This window comes from Macaca fascicularis, chromosome X, assembly GCF_037993035.2.
Source record: "Macaca fascicularis isolate 582-1 chromosome X, T2T-MFA8v1.1".
In the NCBI taxonomy this organism is placed as follows: Eukaryota; Metazoa; Chordata; class Mammalia; order Primates; family Cercopithecidae; genus Macaca; species Macaca fascicularis.
In genome coordinates, this window is record NC_088395.1 from 24,769,053 (window position 1) to 24,786,972 (window position 17,920).

At 37.7% G+C, this 17,920-nt stretch overlaps 1 protein-coding gene across 5 annotated transcripts in view; it reads left to right on the forward strand.

Moving 5' to 3' along the window:
- The window catches only part of POLA1 (DNA polymerase alpha 1, catalytic subunit), a 307,953-nt gene that overhangs the window by 117,974 nt on the left and 172,059 nt on the right, over positions 1–17,920 (forward strand). For all 5 annotated transcript variants that reach the window (XR_012430381.1, XR_012430382.1, XM_005593197.4 and 2 more), the window contains 3 exons: positions 1,760–1,892; positions 9,357–9,488; positions 14,613–14,787. Coding sequence is in view for 3 of the 5 variants with exons in the window: in XM_005593197.4 (XP_005593254.1) it covers positions 1,760–1,892; positions 9,357–9,488; positions 14,613–14,787 (440 nt within the window). In the remaining 2 variants the exon portion in view is untranslated. The remainder of the gene's footprint in view (positions 1–1,759; positions 1,893–9,356; positions 9,489–14,612; positions 14,788–17,920) is intronic.

The window sequence follows — 17,920 nt, forward strand, 5'->3', positions numbered from 1 at the left end:
TGAATCTTCCTAGAGTCTCTTTAGGAACATAATTGTTAAGATTTTCCCATTTTATGGCTTAAAATGTTCTGGGATTCAAAATGGGCCATGGAGTGAGACTTTGTTCCCACCCGTATGATTTGTGTGTAAATGATTCTTACTAATACCAAGTTAATTTAAGGACTACTTCTCAAATCCTGTGTGTACCTCAGAATTAGTAAATATCATGATTGACCTCCTAGCTTTGCACCTGAGACTGAAGAATGTGATAATAAAACCTGCTTTTTTAAGGGTCATATTAATGTATAAAGCACCCATTTCAAAATGAATTTTTAGGCCGGGCACAGTGGCTCAGGCCCATAATCCCAGCACTTTGGGAGGCTGAGGTGGGCAGATTACTTGAGGTCAGGAGTTGGAGACCAGCCTGGCCAACATGGGGAAACCCCGTCTCCACTAAAAATACAAATATTAGCCGGGCGTGGTGGCGCATGCCTCTAATCCCAGCTACTGGGGAGGCTGAGGCAGGAGAATCGCTTGAACCTTGGAGGTGGAGGTTGCAGTGAGCCGAGATTGCACCATTGCGCTCCAGCCTGGGCGAAGAAGTGAGACTCTGTCAAAAAAAAAAAAAAAAAAAAGAATTTTTAGGTGCTTCATGTACCATCTTAATTTGTGACCTTGACCAATTCCGAAAGTAGAAGAACTTTTTTCTTTAAAGCTAATTTTCACATCGATTTTAATATTCTGAATGTTGGCATTTAAAAACTTGCTTTCTAGTCTTCCTCTTGCTGTCAAGTTGGGAGATTGAGCAATTATTGGTTCTGCAAAACTACTCTTGATTAGGCAAAGTTGACCATCTGAGTATAGGTCACTGTGAGCCTTTTACCAAATGTAAAAATGTTTGAAATGCTTCATTGCCCCCAAATGTACCCAAAGATGAAAGTACTTTGTATAGACTGTGGATTAGAGTGTTCTCTTCAGCTTTGTGTTTTCTAAGAAAAGACGCATCATAATAGAAGTAAATTTCTCTTGAGTTAGAAATGTATTAGTAATTAAAGCTATACAAATGTTTTTGTCAGGGTTCTTTTTCTGACAAATTATAATGCAGCTGTCAAAGCCTCGCTCTGCATTTTCTCAGAAATGGATAAAATATTGACTTTCTTACTCCTTTCCTTTTTCTTTTTCCTTTGGGTCTGGTTGAATAACATGAAGTTTTTAAGGAATAGCATAAGGGAGAACACTGAGCAACAAAATGAAGGTGAAGAAAGAAAAGTTTGAAATCTTTATTTTTTTAAAAAAATTTATGTAAAGGGCTTCATATTTCTACTCACCTAGCTCATGGTTGTTGTCTCAGGTGGAGATGATATCTTGATATCAGAGATAATGTCTTGGTGCTTTGTGAGGAAGGTGAAATATCTGTCTTCTAAAATTTTAACTTATGAGTAGAATATAACTGCTTGTGAATTTTGTAATTGCATAAAAATATGGAACACATGCTTTTCTTCATCACATTTTATGTAAAATATTAGCTGCCACATAAAAAATGATCTATATGTTTAGGGTCAAACCCGACATTATAAGGCTGGCAAACTTTCGGTAGAGTTGGTGTTAAAAAACAAATAGTAACTGCTTTTTCAACATTAACCCTCATACTAGCTCTTACTGTAGCTCTTGGCCACATGTTAATATAATGGCATTTCTCTTCCTTTCTTCTCCTTTACCAGTAAAATATGATATTAAAAAATCGACTGCTGTCTTTTTTTTTTTTTTTTTTTTTTTGTAGCTTTGTGATTGGCCAGATTCTTTCTGATCAAAGCCGGGACACTATAGTGGAAAACATTCAGAAGAGGCTAATAGAAATTGGAGAAAATGTGCTAAATGGCAGTGTCCCAGTGAGCCAGTTTGAAATTAACAAGGTAAATGTAGCATTTATTGCTGAGCCCAGCTGCTGTCATGTGTTTTTCCCCTCCTTCAGATAGTTGAAGAACCACCTCATCCTTGCAATTGAAATAAATTCTAACTGGTGATGAAAGCTGCTTAACAACTATCTCACAGATTGAGTATTAGCATACCTCTTCCAGCCACAGGTACTGCCATGTCTGCCACAGAGACCTTCTTTCTCTGGTCCTTACTTTAATTCTTGGAAGACTTGTTTCCAGAGGTCCTATGGAGTGATACAGTTTACATACTGGGGACTGGAAAACACTACTTTCTTCATAGTTCCCCTAAGTAATAGTTGTTTGGGGTGTGGGCCTGTAAGCTTATTGTGTGCATGTGTGCATTCATGTGTGTGTTTAGCTTCACAGATGGTGATCCTTAGAGGTGCTGTAATCAGAAGGCTTTTGGGGACAAAAGTTATTTAGGGATAGTCTTAGTTGTTGAAAATAGGGAATGATTTTTCTTACCTAATTTGAAAAACAGAATCTTGATTTCCAAAGTGCTATGTAATAAACAAAATGTTAGGTTACAGATTTTTTTCCCATTTTAGTACCCTTATATATTCAGAAGCTAGTTTTGCAAATACCATGCTACCCATTTTGTGGTAGATTTCGTTGTCAAAGTGCATACAGAAAAAATTAATGAAAAAGAATCTAATACTGACAGTAAATGGAAGTTTTAGAATGAAGACTTATTCATAATACTCTGTGCTAATGTAATGCTTGTCATTTTTGTACATGTCTGTACTGTTGAAAACATTTTTATATTGCAGCAATTACAATATGTTATTTAGAAATATATTTTCATTTAACATAAACATTTTCCCACATTTTTATATTACCTTAAAAATCAAATTAATCAGTGTATTAATCTTCTGTTTCACTGATACATCTTTAAATTTGTTGATTATTAAATGTTTTCTATTATAAATAACTCTATTGAACATCTTTGTTTATTTACCTTTTTGCATTTGGATGAATTACTTTATTTTAGGTTCCTTGAAGGAAAATATTTGAGTCAAAAGATGTGAATATCTGTATGACTTTTGCCAAATTGCTTTGTAAAAGGATGATACCAATTGATAATAGCAAAATATGCCAGTTTCACCACAGTTTTGCATGTAGTGGTGACGATATTTAAATAAAACTTTGCTACCATAATGAATATGAGGCTGTGTTTCACAGTTGCATTGAATTTGCATTTCTTTGATTCCTAGAAGGGATGAATATTTTCTTACAGTTTATGTTTATTCTTAGGTAAGTTGTTTCCTGTACCTTGACTATGGCATCCTTAATGTCATGAAAGAAGACATTTGTTTATACATTAGAAGGGGACAATGTTTCTTGGCACTGGCTCTCCACTTTAAGTGATGAAGTGTACACATATTGGCATAGAATCACTGTGTCATCTAGAAAGCAGTTTCCTTTTAGATTTTGTTTTCTTTCTCAAAAATTTATATGAGTAAGAGTTATGACTTAAGTCTTCTTTTGGTCAGTTTTTGCATCAATTCTGCATATTGTATCCCTTATCCTGTCTACCTTCCTAGAAACTTGGGCTTCTATCACAAGGGCTTCCAGGGATGAGTTTGGGAGTGTCAGTCCCAGCATGACTACATAATTGGCAAAATAACACTGAGCACATCTTCTTTAGGGTAGTGGGCCCACACTGTAATCCCCTCATATGAATGATGACACAATATTACTAGTGTGCAAAAAGAAACTTAGAGTCATAGGTATACTGACAGTGTCTGAGTTCTGATGAATAGTCTGCATTCTTTTAAGTTTTTATTGAAATTTCTAGACTTACGTAAAAGTAGAGAGCATGGTATCATGAATCCTCATGTATTCATCACTCAGCTTCAATAATTATCAACTTGTAGTGACATTTTATTATTACCAATAACAATAATAGTTAATACTTAGCATCTAGTATGATAGGGGCTATGAATAGATTTTTCTGTGGCAGAACTGAAACTGTGACTTACTGTCTTTATATTCTCCATATCACTTAGCATAGCCATTGGCAAATAGTAGTTGTTCAGTAAGCATTGAAAGAATTCATTTGCTTGTTTAATCATCCATTCAACAAACATGGAGTACCTCTTATGTATACAGTGCTAATTCTGGGATATAAAGTTGAATAAGGAATGCATGGTCCATATTTTCAAAATGCTGATGGTCTATTAAAAGTATTTACTGTCGGCCGGGTGCGGTGGCTTGTGCCTGTAATCTCAGCACTTTGGGAGGCCGAGGCGGGTGGATCATGAGGTCAGGAGTTCAAGACCAGCCTGACCAACATGGTGAAACCTCATCTTTACTAAAAAATACAAAAATTAGCCGGGCGAGGTGGCAGGCGCCTGTAATCCCAGCTACTCAGGAGGCTGAGGCAGGAGAATCGCTTAAACCTGGGAAACAGAGATTGCAGTGAGCTGAGATCACGCCACCGCACTCTAGCCTGGGTGAAAGAGCAAGACTCCGTCTCACAAAAAAAAAAAAAGAAAAGAAAAAGAAAAATGTATTTACTGTCCCATTATTCTTAACTTTAATAGAGAAGAATTTCTGCAGTGTTGATGTAAGTACAGTAAATTCTGATGAAAGGGCTATCTTTATTATAGTTCTGTATCTATTTACAGTAAGCTCTTCATATGTTAAAGGTCATGTATCCTGATAATCTTTAGCATTTGTCTAAATACTTGCACTATTTAAAACTTGTGAGCAATTCAGTTTCTACATTTTACTGCCTCCAAAGGAGAGTGGAATGGAAGAGTCTATGTATGTGACTGGGTGACTGGTTGTGGATGGTCTCATGAGAAGATTTTTTTTTTTTTTTTTTTTTTTTTTAGGTGATGCTGGTAGGGCTTGAAAATGACAGGTTAAATTAGGGTGGAGACATGCATGAAGTGATGGGATTTACCTTTAGAGATTTTAGCCCTTGTTGCCAAAAGCAACCGAAAAACAGCATGTGTGATTTTGCTGAACTACTGCAATCTTAGCTTAAATATATTTCACAAAGTAACACAAAATACTTCACAGCTGATTTTTATAGCTCTGGCTAACTTGAGCCTAAACCACCAGGAAGCATTTTTTTTTTTTTTTTTTAAATGAAGCCTTCTAAAACTAGCTTGTAAAGTCCCCAAATAGCCTACATCTAATAATTGGAAAGTATGTCAGCTGAAATTTAGAATTTCTTAACATTGCACTAAAGAATAATCCATTGAAGAAGATAATTGATTTCTTAAGTACTGTTATATCAGTTAAGATTTCTATACTGTATTGCTTGTCCAAGAGAATCAAAACTTCACATATGCCAGGTTTGAGGAGATTGAAATACTTGGGAGAGTTTCCTAGGTACTCTGCTACACTGAGTATGAAATTTAGTAAGTTTACATAACTTGGGCATGTGCAGCCATGTGTGAGGACCTGCTTTATTCTACATCAGTTCTCCGATTTCTTGGTCTTAGGACACCTTTATACTCTTAAAATAATTGAAGACCCCAAGAGCTCTTGTTGATGTGGTTTATCTCGATATTTAGTATGTTAGAAATTTAAAAACATTTGTTAATTTATTTAAAAATAGCAATAAACTGATTATATAATTACAAAAAAATAGCATTTCTTTCTATGAAAATAATTATATCTTTCAAAACAAAGAAAAATTTAGCCTGAGGAGTAGTATCATTTTACAATTTTGCACATCTCTTTAATGTCTAGCTCAGTAGATGACATCTGGGTTTTCATTTCTGCTTCAGCATACAATCTGTTGTGAAACATGGTTTGGGATGAAGTATTGGAAGAAATCCAGTTTAACCCAAACATGTAGTTAGAAAAAGGAGAAGTATTTTAGTGTTTTTTTTCCTGACATTTGAATGTATTTTTCTTTGATCCTGCACCAGAACTCTACAGATGGTATTTTCTTTGTAATGTGGAATTTGAAGCCATATCAATGAACTTTTCATGCTTTCTTATATTAAAATCTATTGGTCTATGTTGTACTTTGAAAGAATATTTTACCCATATGTGGCGTGAGTTGATCATTTGTTAAATGTTGGTTCCCTGAATTATACAGATCCTCCAAAATAGACACATTCATTGTACAATATCAAAAATTACGTTTTAAAATATTCCTACTTATATCAAAAAGTCTTTAAGCATTGGGAAGCTTTCAGGCTCACAGAAGTAGAAAAGTTTTCTAAAATTCTAATTTGCACTTGAAAGCTTGAATTTTATCATTGACAATATATACTGTCAGATTTTTTTTTTTTTTTTTTTTTTTTTTTGCCTTGAAGTGGCAGGCTCACTTCTTTTTTGAGAAATTGTCTGCCAGATACCCGGGTCAGAATAACAGTAGTTTGCCCATTATTCTTTCAAGTAAAAATTATATTCTGTGAAAAAGGCAGCTAGTTTAGCTTGCAACTCAAACAGTTGCACAAATACTTTCTCTTGAGCAATCTTTTTTTTTTCCCCAGATGTGCCTTGTGTGTACTTTCTGTTTTATCACACAAAATAGTAGACTTGCACTCAAGGGTTGAGAGCTGTTTTTTTTTTCTTTTTCTTTTTTATTTTACTTTAAATTCTGGGATACGTGTGCTGAATGTGCAGGTTTGTTACATAGGTACACATGTGCTGTGGTGGTTTGCTGCACTTATCCACCTGTCATCTAGGTTTTAAGCCCCGCGTGAATTAGGTATTTGTCCTAATGCTCTCCCTCCCCTTTCTCCCTACCCCCCAGCAGGCCCCAGTATGTGATGTTCCCCTCCCTCTGTCCATGTGTTCTCTTTGTTCAGCTCCCACTTATAAGTGAGAACATGTGGTGTTTGGTTTTCTGTTCTGGTGTTAGTTTGCTGAGGATGATGGTTTCCAGCTTCATCCATGTCCCTGCAAAGGATATGAACTCACTCTTTTTTATGGCTGCATAGTATTTCGTAGTGTGTGTGTGCCACATTTTCTTTATCCAGTCTATCATTGATGGGCATTTGGGTTGGTTCCAAGTCTTTGCTATTGAGAGCTTTAGAAATAATTCTTACTGCTTTGTCAAGGACATTCCTAAGTGAAAGGGGTTTTTTTTTTGTTTTGTTTTGTTTTGTTTTTTAAACTATGCATGGTGGTGAAGAATACAGTGACTCTTAGTAAAGTTTGGTAGTACCGTCCTGATTCATGTTTATAAGGCACCAGCAGTTTTGCCCACCATTGCTTCTGTATCATCAGTACAGATAGTGTCGTTATGAAAATAGTTTGATCTCAGGACCCCCTGAAAGGATATCAGGAACTCCCAGGGCTCTGTAGTCCACACTTGGAGAACAGGTGAGCTCATCAAGCAGTACCCTGGTCCTCATCCTTTGTCTTGTCTTTTGAAACCTACCCCTTCCAGGACTAGGTAACCCCCTCCTTTTCTTTATGCATATTGAGTTCCAGTCTAATAGAGTGCGTTTTTTCTCACCCTTTGCCTTTCTGTTTCTCTGCCTGGAATATTCTTGCCCCAATTACCTTTTCTTAAAATCTTGCTTTTCCTTCTAGTGCCAGCTTAAGTTTTTTCTTCCATGATTTCTGCTCTCAGGTGGAAATCATTCTTAGCTTTCTAAGTTCTCTCCATAGCACTTTGTTCACATCTCCTTTATGACACATATAGCTTATTTTTTGTTTTGGAGGGGAGGTGGAGGGTAGAGAGTCTTCCACTAATAGCAGATGACTGTGTCTTATTCATCCTGTGGTACTTTATAATACTTGAACAAATTATTCTGAGAATTATTACAGTTGGGGTGAAATAATTTATTCAGCAAATATTTGGCTGCTACTGTATATCAAGCATCGTTAGGAACACTGTGCATGCAGTTGTGAGCAAGGCTGACATTGTTCCTGTTCTCGTATTTACTTTCTGTTACAAAATTCATTCTACCTCTTTAGAGGTTGATTGACAGCATGAGTAAATCCAGTGATTTCTAGTGCCTTTGGGATTTATTTAGGCCAGAGGAACCTTTGAGAAACAATCATTAAGTCAGAGTAGCCGTTATTCATCAGTCCCAACTGATCAGTTAACTCAGTGAGAGAATTGTACACATTAAGACTGCATGTAAAACTGAATTTATTTTTTTAAGACCTTTTTAAAATTAATTTATTTTTTGTTATACTTTAAGTTCTAGGGTACATGTGCACAACCTGCAGGTTTGTTACATATGTATACATGTGCCATGTTGCTGTGCTGTACCCATTAACTCGTCATTTACATTAGGTATATCTCCTTATGCTATCCCTCCCCCCTCCCCCCAACCCAACAAGAGGCCCTGGTGTGTGATGTTCCCTTTCCTGTGTCCAAGTATTCTCATTGTTCAGTTCCCACCCATGAGTGAGAATGTGCAGTGTTTTGTTTTCTGTTCTTGCAATAGTTTGCTGAGAATGATGATTTCCAGCTGCATCCATGTCCCTACAAAGGACATGAACTCATCCTTTTTTATGGCTGCATAGTATTCCATGGTGTATTAAGTGCCACATTTTCTTTATCCAGTCTATCATTGATGGATATTTGGGTTGGTTCCAAGTCTTTGCTATTGTGAATAAACATACGTGTGCATGTGTCTTTATAGTAGCATGATTTATAATCCTTTGGGCGTATACCCAGTAATGGGATGGCTGGGTCAAATGGTATTTCTAGTTCTAGATCCTTGAGGAATCGCCACACTGTTTTCCACAATGGTTGAACTCGTTTACAGTCCTACCAACAGTGTGAAAGTGTTCCTATTTCTCCACATCCTCTCCAGCACCTGTTGTTTCCTGGCTTTTTAATGATTGCCGTTCTAACTGGTATGAGATGGTATCTCATTGTGGTTTTCATTTGCATTTCTCTGATGGCCAGTGATGATGAGCATTTTTTCATGTGTCTGTTGAATGCTTAAATGTCTTCTTTTGAGAAGTGTCTGTTCATATCCTTTGCCCACTTTTTGATGAGGTTGTTTGTTTTTTTCTTGTAAATTTGTTTGAGTTCTTTGTGGGTTCTGGATATTAGCCCTTTGTCAGATGAGTAGATTGCAAAAATTTTCTCCCATTCTGTAGGTTGTCTCTTGGCTCTGATGGTAGTTTCTTTTGCTGTGCAGAAGCTCTTTAGTTTAATTAGATCCCATTTTTCAATTTTGGCTTTTGTTGCCATTGCTTTTGGATAACACTGAATTTATAGTCTTAACTTTTTATATCTAAGTATCATGCAACATGGCCTGTTAACTTATATTTCTTTTTTGTTAGTGTTGCATCTGGTTATGTTAGTTATTGGACGAAGGAGAGAGGAGTGTTGAAGATGGGATGTTTAAAGATTCTGTAGCAATGTTTTCTACATACAACTTCTGTCATTTTTTATGTTTATGTTGCTAATATGATTCTAGCAAGATGTTTTTAGTGTATATCTGTGCGAGAAGGGTTTTATTTTAAGGCTTAGAACTTTTTTGTTCCCTCTTTTAGGCATTGACAAAGGATCCCCAGGATTACCCTGATAAAAAAAGCCTACCTCATGTACATGTTGCCCTCTGGATAAATTCTCAAGGAGGCAGAAAGGTGAAAGCTGGAGATACTGTGTCATACATCATCTGTCAGGTAAACTATTGACATTCATAAGACTCTGATACCTCTTAAGAACTCGAAGTAAAATCCAGATTGCCACAGTGTCTTATTTAGCATTCTCCCCAGTAATTGATGTTGTAAAGTCTGGTTAGTTTCATAGCATTTAAAAAACATTTGTTAGAGGTGTGGCATATGTCATTAGGATTTTCATAAAACATTTATGACAGGATTATAACAGTAGCTACTCTTTTAACCCTAAATTAACTTTAATGCAAATGTAAATTTTGCCATATGTTCAGCAGTAGCCCTCATTTGTCATTCCTTTTGCAGCAGTTCCCATTATAAATATCAGTGGAATAATAAAAGAATAAATGCCATTTTTCCTAGCAAATGTCCAAATAATTATGTGAAAAAAAAAGAACTACATGATTATACGGAAAAGTTGAGAGATCCTACAAACATACCATATGAGGAAACCACACAATTCAACCAGTTTTGTTTTTTTCCTTCCTTCAAGTGGAGAGGGCCCACCTCCTTAGCCTTACTTCTCCATTTCACAAGGCACTTCTAGGCCTTCTGGAACACAGTTTTAAACCACTACCAGTTCTTTTGATAATAGCATGCCTATAATGGGTGAGGAGAGAGTAAGAGAGAAGAGCAGTTTTTTGACTTTCGAAGCCCTTAACTACAGTTTTAACAAAGGAGAGGTTTCATCCCTTCTCTCTGTAAAGATAAGTCAGGGTCATAGCATTTATCCAAATTCTTTCAAATTACAATGCTGTCTACTACTTACCATAAGGTATAATTTATCTGAATAAAACTGTTTTTAAAAATTTAAGAGTTTTATCCTAATTGTAATTGCATTGCATTGTTACAATAAAAATTTTTTTTATATAAACCTAAAAATTAATTGCAATATGATTGATATACCAATTTGTCAAACCACAATCAATGTGTTTTTAAATCAGAGTCTTTTGAAAATTTAAAAGTAGTCTGCTGATATCTGCTATATGCTGTGGATGTACATAACAAATGATTTAAGTACATGGACAGGAATCAGCACTTGACTCTGTCTCCCCCCTAGGGTTACCCTTGATTAAGAACTGTTACAGAGGCCGGGCGTGGTGGCTCAAGCCTGTAATCCCAGCACTTTGGGAGGCCGAGATGGGCGGATCACGAGGTCAGGAGATCGAGACCATCCTGGCTAACACGGTGAAACCCCGTCTCTACTAAAAAATACAAAAAACTAGCCGGGCGTGGTGGCGGGCGCCTGTAGTCCCAGCTACTCAGGAGGCTGAGGCAGGAGAATGGTGTGAACCCGGGAGGCGGAGCTTGCAGTGAGCTGAGATCTGGCCACTGCACTCCAGCCTGGGCGGCAGAGCGAGACTCCGTCTCAAAAAAAAAAAAAAAAAAAAAAAAAAAAAAGAACTGTTACAGAAAGCCAATTCCTGCAGGAAAATATTTCCATAAATGTCTGACTCGCTCAAGCCCTTAATGTGCTTTGCATATTGCCTCTGACAAGTCTCATCTCAAAAAAACAATTTTCATATTATGCAAATAAAGATTTTGGTAAATAAGCTAGGTTTTTTTTTCACTTATGTCTTCACATACATGGAAAAGCTCTTAGATTGGTAATGACAAGAACAGATGGCAGCATACAACTTTGAAAAATTATATAGGTTCAGTGAAATAGCATTAATAATGAAATCAAACCACAATTGTGTTTTGGCTAAACCTGCAATGAAGATGTATGGTAACTTATAAAATAGGATGATCATTGTATTTAAAAGTCAATTTTGTGTTCCTTGATGTCTGAATGTTAGGTCTTAAAGTTCCTTTTTCTCAGGTCTTATTGATATACATAGGCTCACAATGGCTGTTGCTAATGTAGTACAATACATCCAATTTTATGTGTTTTTAGCGATTTCCATCCACTGGTATGTGCCTTATTTGCTTTTTAAAAGTATGATTCATATTTCTTTTTATTAATTTGTTCTCCTTAACATAACCCAAGAAAACCTATAGGACTTTAATTTGCCTTTGTACCCTACCCATGGGACATGTGCCTTTTCAACATGTTTGCTAGCCAAATCTGCCTAAAGTTTTTGCTTTTAAGCACTGAAATTATTCTGTTTCATAACACAACCATAGTTTTAGAATATGCTTTTGAAAATGTATCATGACACTTTTGTTTGTTTTTGAGACAGAGTCTTGCTCTGTTGCCCAGGCTGGAGTACAGTCACGCCATCTCAGCTCACTGCAACCTCCACCTCCTGGGTTCAAGCGATTCTCCTGCCTTGGCCTTCTGAGTAGCTGGGATTACAGGCACGTGCCACCATGCCTAGCTAATTTTTTTGTATTTTTAGTAGAAATGGGATTTCACCATGTTGACCAATCTGGTCTCAAACTCCTGACCTCGGGTGATCCTCCTGCCTCGATCTCCCAAAGTGCTGGGATTACAGGCGTGAGCCACTGTGCCTGGCCCATCATGACACATTTTTAAGAGGACTGTTTGCTGCCTTAGGCAAGGGTGTCCTCCAGGAATAGCCTATATCCTAAACAGGTTTTGTTTTGTTTTGTTTAAAATTTACATTTAGGAAATGGTACCCTACTGATAACTTATTCAGACGAGTTCAGAGAGTAATGTTTTTGGTATGTAATTTATATTGTACTTTGTTAACGCATTAAACCTATATGAATGATTTATTGGCTAAGTTTTAAATCCATAACTATTTAACTTTCATTAGACATAATTTCCATAAGGCATGCCTTTAACATAATTATTTTAACGGGCCCACTTGTCTCCAGTTTAAAATATTTTCCCATTAGTTTCCTACTAACGATGACTACCTAGTTTTGTATGAATCGACTGCACCTGGTTGTCTCTCTAAAGTATGTACTTTGTGAAGTTCACAAATTACTACATGGGCACTTGAAGAAGACCAGCATTGCTTCTTAATCTGTTCTTAAAGGTGTATGCCCCATATTCTTGCACATACCATGGGGCCCTGCTCAGGTTTGAGAATGAAATATTTGAAGGCTTTTTTTTTTAAATTTTGATACAGGGTCTCGCTCTGTCACTCAGGCAGGAGCGCAGTGGCATGACCACAGCTCACTGCAGCTTCTATCTCCCAGGCTCAAGCGATCTTCCCACTCTAGCCTCCTGAGTAGCTGGGACCACAGATGCATGTCTCCATGCCTGGCTAACTTTTTTTTTTTTTTTTTTAAATCGAGATGAGGGTCTCACTATGTCACCCAAACTGGTGTTGAACCCCTGTGCTCAAGTGATCCTTCTGACTCAGCCTCTCCAAGTACTGGGATTACAGGCATGAGCCACTGTGTCCTGCCGAAGGATGTATCTTCGGTCATAGCCTAAATGTTTTTCCAATACAACATAGCAAAACCTGTCATTTAACCAAGTCTTTTGAATTTAGCCATGCTCAAGCTTAGATTTTTAAAATACACTAAGAAATATATTTGTGTCCCTTTTTGTTAAAACTAGTCTTTCATGTGAATATTTAAAATAAAAACGTTTTAAACTGAAAGCATGCTCAGAAATTTTTAACTGCTTTTTTGAAAACCACGCTTTACTATGAGAACTTCTACTGAAATATTAGAAAGTAACTCAGGTGCCTTTAAAAACTATTTTACATCTATAAATTCTATTTTAATTCACCATTAAAATTTATTAAACTCAACATTGCTGTAATCTTAAGGATAGACCAATTTTTCACAATTCTGTAAATTGTTCAGATTTTATGTGTTTGGTAAAAGGCAGTCTAAATACAATTGAGTTGTGTGAAAAGACACTGCCCGAGGATTTTTTCACATGGTTTTTATCATTGGTTGTCACCTTATTATCATCTTAACAATTCAGGCTTCTAAAAGAGCAAGAATTAAACTTGATTAATTATGCCTAATTCCTTTTACTGTGTTGTAAACTCCTGACAAATAATAATAAGTCTTTTAATCTGAGTTTGCTTCCTTTTTAGGTATTTCATTTTGTCTTAGAACAGGTAGAACCTAGTTGTTAAACAGGCCCAGGTTGTTTTCATCAGGAGCGTAGCCAGAAAAAGAGGCCCCTGCCGCTGGTCTCTAGTAAAGACAGTGGTGTATGGAAGGTTGCTTCTGCTTTGGGCTGGGTGCTGAGCTGGAAAGGAACTGATTGTAGCAGGAATGAAAGAATAGGATTCACATTATAATCAGTTCTGCTGAGCAGCTGAGCACTGTGAATAGTTATAATTTACTAGTTTGAATATTAAATTCTGTTTCAGATGAGAGGAAGAGTGAGTGAGTTGTTGGATGTTGATCCTGTAGAGATAACTTTTTGGTTCACAGATGATGGTGACATCATTCACAAGGCTGGATATGGGCCAATTGCACAGAATTTCACAGCTTTTATTTTTGTAGAGTAAAAGAGAAAACTCTTGAAAAGAGGCTTTCTGACCCATCTTCCTTTTCTTGAGGAGGAACCAGGTAAATGGTACAAAATGACATGCCCTTCATTCCAGTGGCCAGATATTTGGCTTTTAGAGCCCTGACACTCTACCAGGACACTATGTCATTTTTACTTCTACTTCTTGTGTCTTGCATATAAAGTACTACTCTATAGATTTCATTTCCCCACTCTTTTCCGCTTGTTCATTTGCTTCTCAGTGATACATGGCTCTCATAGAAAATGTTACTCCCAGGATCTTTGAGTTAGTTTGACAAGAATTCTTGCCTGTAGGGATCACATTAACATAATAAAAGAGACCATACACATGTTTTTAAATTATCACTCCTTAAAAAGCCTTTCTGACTACACTAATTGTTACCAAGCCTTCTCAGTGTTTGGTGATATGGCAGGTGAAATTATTTAATCTAGTCATTGCTATCTTGTTGGTTTCAAGTTTTTGCAAAAAATAGACCGCAACATATACTGGATTAATATTCTTGGACATTGGATGAGATCTCAAGATTGAGATGTTGTCCTTGATTTTCCTACTCAAAATGTTCAACAGTAGGTCAAAAAGAGGTCTTGATGTTTAGAAGTAGATACGTAAAATTTAAATTGTTGCCTCAGTGTTTGACCAAGCAAGTGTCTGTGATTGAGTTGCTCACAACTTTACCTGTGTCTTCTTTTTATGTGTGTCTTTTTATCATATCTTCTTTTAGGATGGATCAAATCTCACTGCAAGTCAGAGGGCCTATGCGCCTGAGCAGCTGCAGAAACAGGATAATCTAACCATTGACACCCAGTACTACCTGGCCCAGCAGATCCACCCAGTCGTGGCTCGGATCTGTGAACCAATAGACGGAATTGATGCTGTCCTCATTGCAACATGGTTAGGTAAGTGTCCCAAGCTCACATAGAGCCTCACATGGTAACAGCGGCACATGGAGTCTTCCTTTTCTCTTGAGATCTCTGTTTATGGGCATGGTATTGTGTCTGTCACTTCTTTGTTTATAGTTTGGAATGCATTTTTGTGGTTGTTTGGTACTGTCTCCACTCTTAGACTATGAGCTCCACATACTTGCTACTGTAACCACATGCCTGCTGCATAGTTGACACTCACTGAATACTGAGGGAAGAGAGGGAAGGCAAAGGAAAGGGTAAAGTGAAGATTTCAGGTGCCATTACAGTCACTGAGTTTACATTGTTATAGCTTTAATTAGTGTACCTCCATTAATAAGAAGATTGATGGTGTGTTGCTTATTGGTTCATCTTGCCTCTGTTGCTGAAGGTATTTTCATGTCAAGTGAGAAGACATGGCTTTTTAACATGAAATTTTTAATTTTTAATATTCAATTCATTGTGAGAATCCTACTCTCCTTAAGATATTCTAAAACTGGACCCGCTGTTATCCTCTAGGAATTGGCTGATTTCTAAGTTCTCATCATCCCAGGAGGTGCCAGCCAACCCTGAGACCTCAGTATCTCTTTGGCTTTTTGCTGTGTCACCAGGTTGTCTCCATTGCTGTGTCATTATTACTATTGTTGTCTTTTGCTTAGAAATGTATTTCATAACCAGCCCTGATTTCATTTTTAGATGACCAAGTACATGAAGAGTTACATTGCTTTTAAGGCCTTTCCTCTCTTTTCTGTGGTAAGCAAAGATGAGTGTTTTCAGAGTACTGCCTAATGCCCCAAGATGGCTCCTCTATTTATAAGTAAAGCCCAGATGCCACTGGCATCTCATAGACTCTTAACTTTGGCAATTATAGACTTAACTTTCCAGCTCCCACCTATGTATCCAGCCTTATTTCTTATTCAGGCTATGCAGTGTCTCCCAAATATGGCACTGCCCATTCTGTCCCTGCTTCATGGAAGACTCTCCCCCTCTTTTTACTAAAACACCTAGCTTTAGCCATGGGCTTTGACAGCATAGGGACCTGGGTTTCAATGCTGGTTCTGCTATTCACAAGCTTCTGAACCTTGGTCTACACCTTAGCTCCTTGAGTCATAGAATAGAGTTACTCTGAGGGAGAAAGATGATGTGTGTGAGATGTTCAGCACAAAGTCTGGGGCAAAGGAAGGGCTCCGTGAGTGATAGCCACCTCCCACCCTTCTTTTAGGCGTCAGTAGATATATGTTCATACTCCTTCAGTCTGTGGGATTTGTATATAGTTAGTGCTCAGCCGCGTTTGTAGAATGAGACTGGATTTTCCATGGATGAATTATCAAGTCACGTGTTTTCTGTCCTGCACCTGTTGAGTATGTTTCTGAGCTCCTCCCTGCTACCCCCTCGTCACTACCCCATCAGTGTTTACTCTGGAAGTGGAAGCTCATTTTTAACATTTGCCTAAGCAAATATTATTAGGAAGATAAAATTCTACCACCAAAATCATCATATATATTCTCCAAGATGAGTTGTATTTGATGATGTTTATAAATCCTCAGCTGGGAAGAGAGGACTGTAAAAGCAAGGTATTTTTTAGCTTCCCTTTTTTCTCTACCATACATTGAGTGTTTGCTCTGTTGGATACAGTGATAAGTACTTTGCATTTGTTATCTCATTCAGTCCTTGGGACAACCTCACAAAGGTGTGTTGTATTAGCTCCATTTTACAGAGGAAGAAGCCAAGGTTTAGAGAGGTAACTATCTTGGTCTTGGCACATAGGTAGTAAGTAGCCGGCTGTGATTCCAAAGGTTGTGATCCTCACCACTGTGCTAAACTTGATTGCCTGTTCTTAGCTCTAAAAGGCTATGAAAGATGTTTTCAACCAGGAGCAGGATAGCATAGATGTATAAGCACGGGGAGGCTTCATGTTTTTCTTGCTCCCTCCATTTCTCACTGTACACCCTCATGCTCTCTACTGAAAACCTCTGAGTAAAACCATTTTTTAAAGAATAGATCTCCCAGTTTTTCCATTTGTGTCTTCAAAAACCTGGTGTAAAACCGTTACCCTTTTCTTCTTTGGTTTTGAATTTTTTGGTGACCCAGCACTGAGAGGAGGTAGATGGAACAAGCCTTGTCTCAGGAATGACATTTAAGAGAAAGACTTGCAGAGCCTTGTATGTCAGCAAAAGAGCTGAGCAATAAAGGGTGATGGAGCCTACTTGGGTGGATTGGCCTGATGCCTGCCTGGATGTGTCAAGGCCAGTCATACTAAGAGGGGACCGGACTGATTTTGTTAGTTCCAGAAGTCATAGTTAAGATGATTTTTGTTTATAAATTGATCAGTGGCAGATGTTGACTTGAAAGATACTTTAACTGCAGCTGCTGTATGGTCATAGGCTGCCTTATTTATTCAGTTTTCACAAATTATTTTCAAAGCCAATAGTAGACAAATGGGTCCCATCTTCAGAAGTTTCATGTTGTGTCTCATTATTGACCAATCTCAATCTATACAGAGAACCCTCCAGACTTGCACATGGTCCCACCCACGTACCCATCACTCCTGCCTCACAACCTGAAAATTCTCTAGGTGCAGCCGTGGCTGTGTGGATACTCTTCCGATTTGTCCCTTCTTGGTGCCATGTAGCCAAGTCAAGCTGATGGGAGGGAATGTGTCCTCAGCCTTGGGGAATCTGCCACTGCTCCTCACTTTTGGCTACTTTTTCTCATTGTTTTCTTCTGCCACTTGACAGTAGTTTTTATATCGAGGATGTGTGACATTGTCATCGTTGTGTAGTCCTCCTCCTCTCCTGCTTGTCCTCTTCTCTCATCCTACCCTGTGCCCACACCAGCAGCATATACACAGCCATCTATATTAGTAACAAATCTTGTAGTCCTTTCCTTCTGCCCCCTTCCACATAGGAGTTTGAGCATTAATGACGAGTAGGCCCAGAAGTCCCCGTCATCATGAAGATCTGTAGAAAACACTGAAGCTCACCAGGCAAATCTCTGTAGGCATTTGCCTCCTGCTCTATTCAGGAGCTGAATTTCTTATCTGTACCCTTTATTCCTCCACCCCAAGTAAAAAATTAGGGTGGCTATTCAGTAGGGGCTTCAAGGCCTCTGTTATCAGTTCTACTGTAGC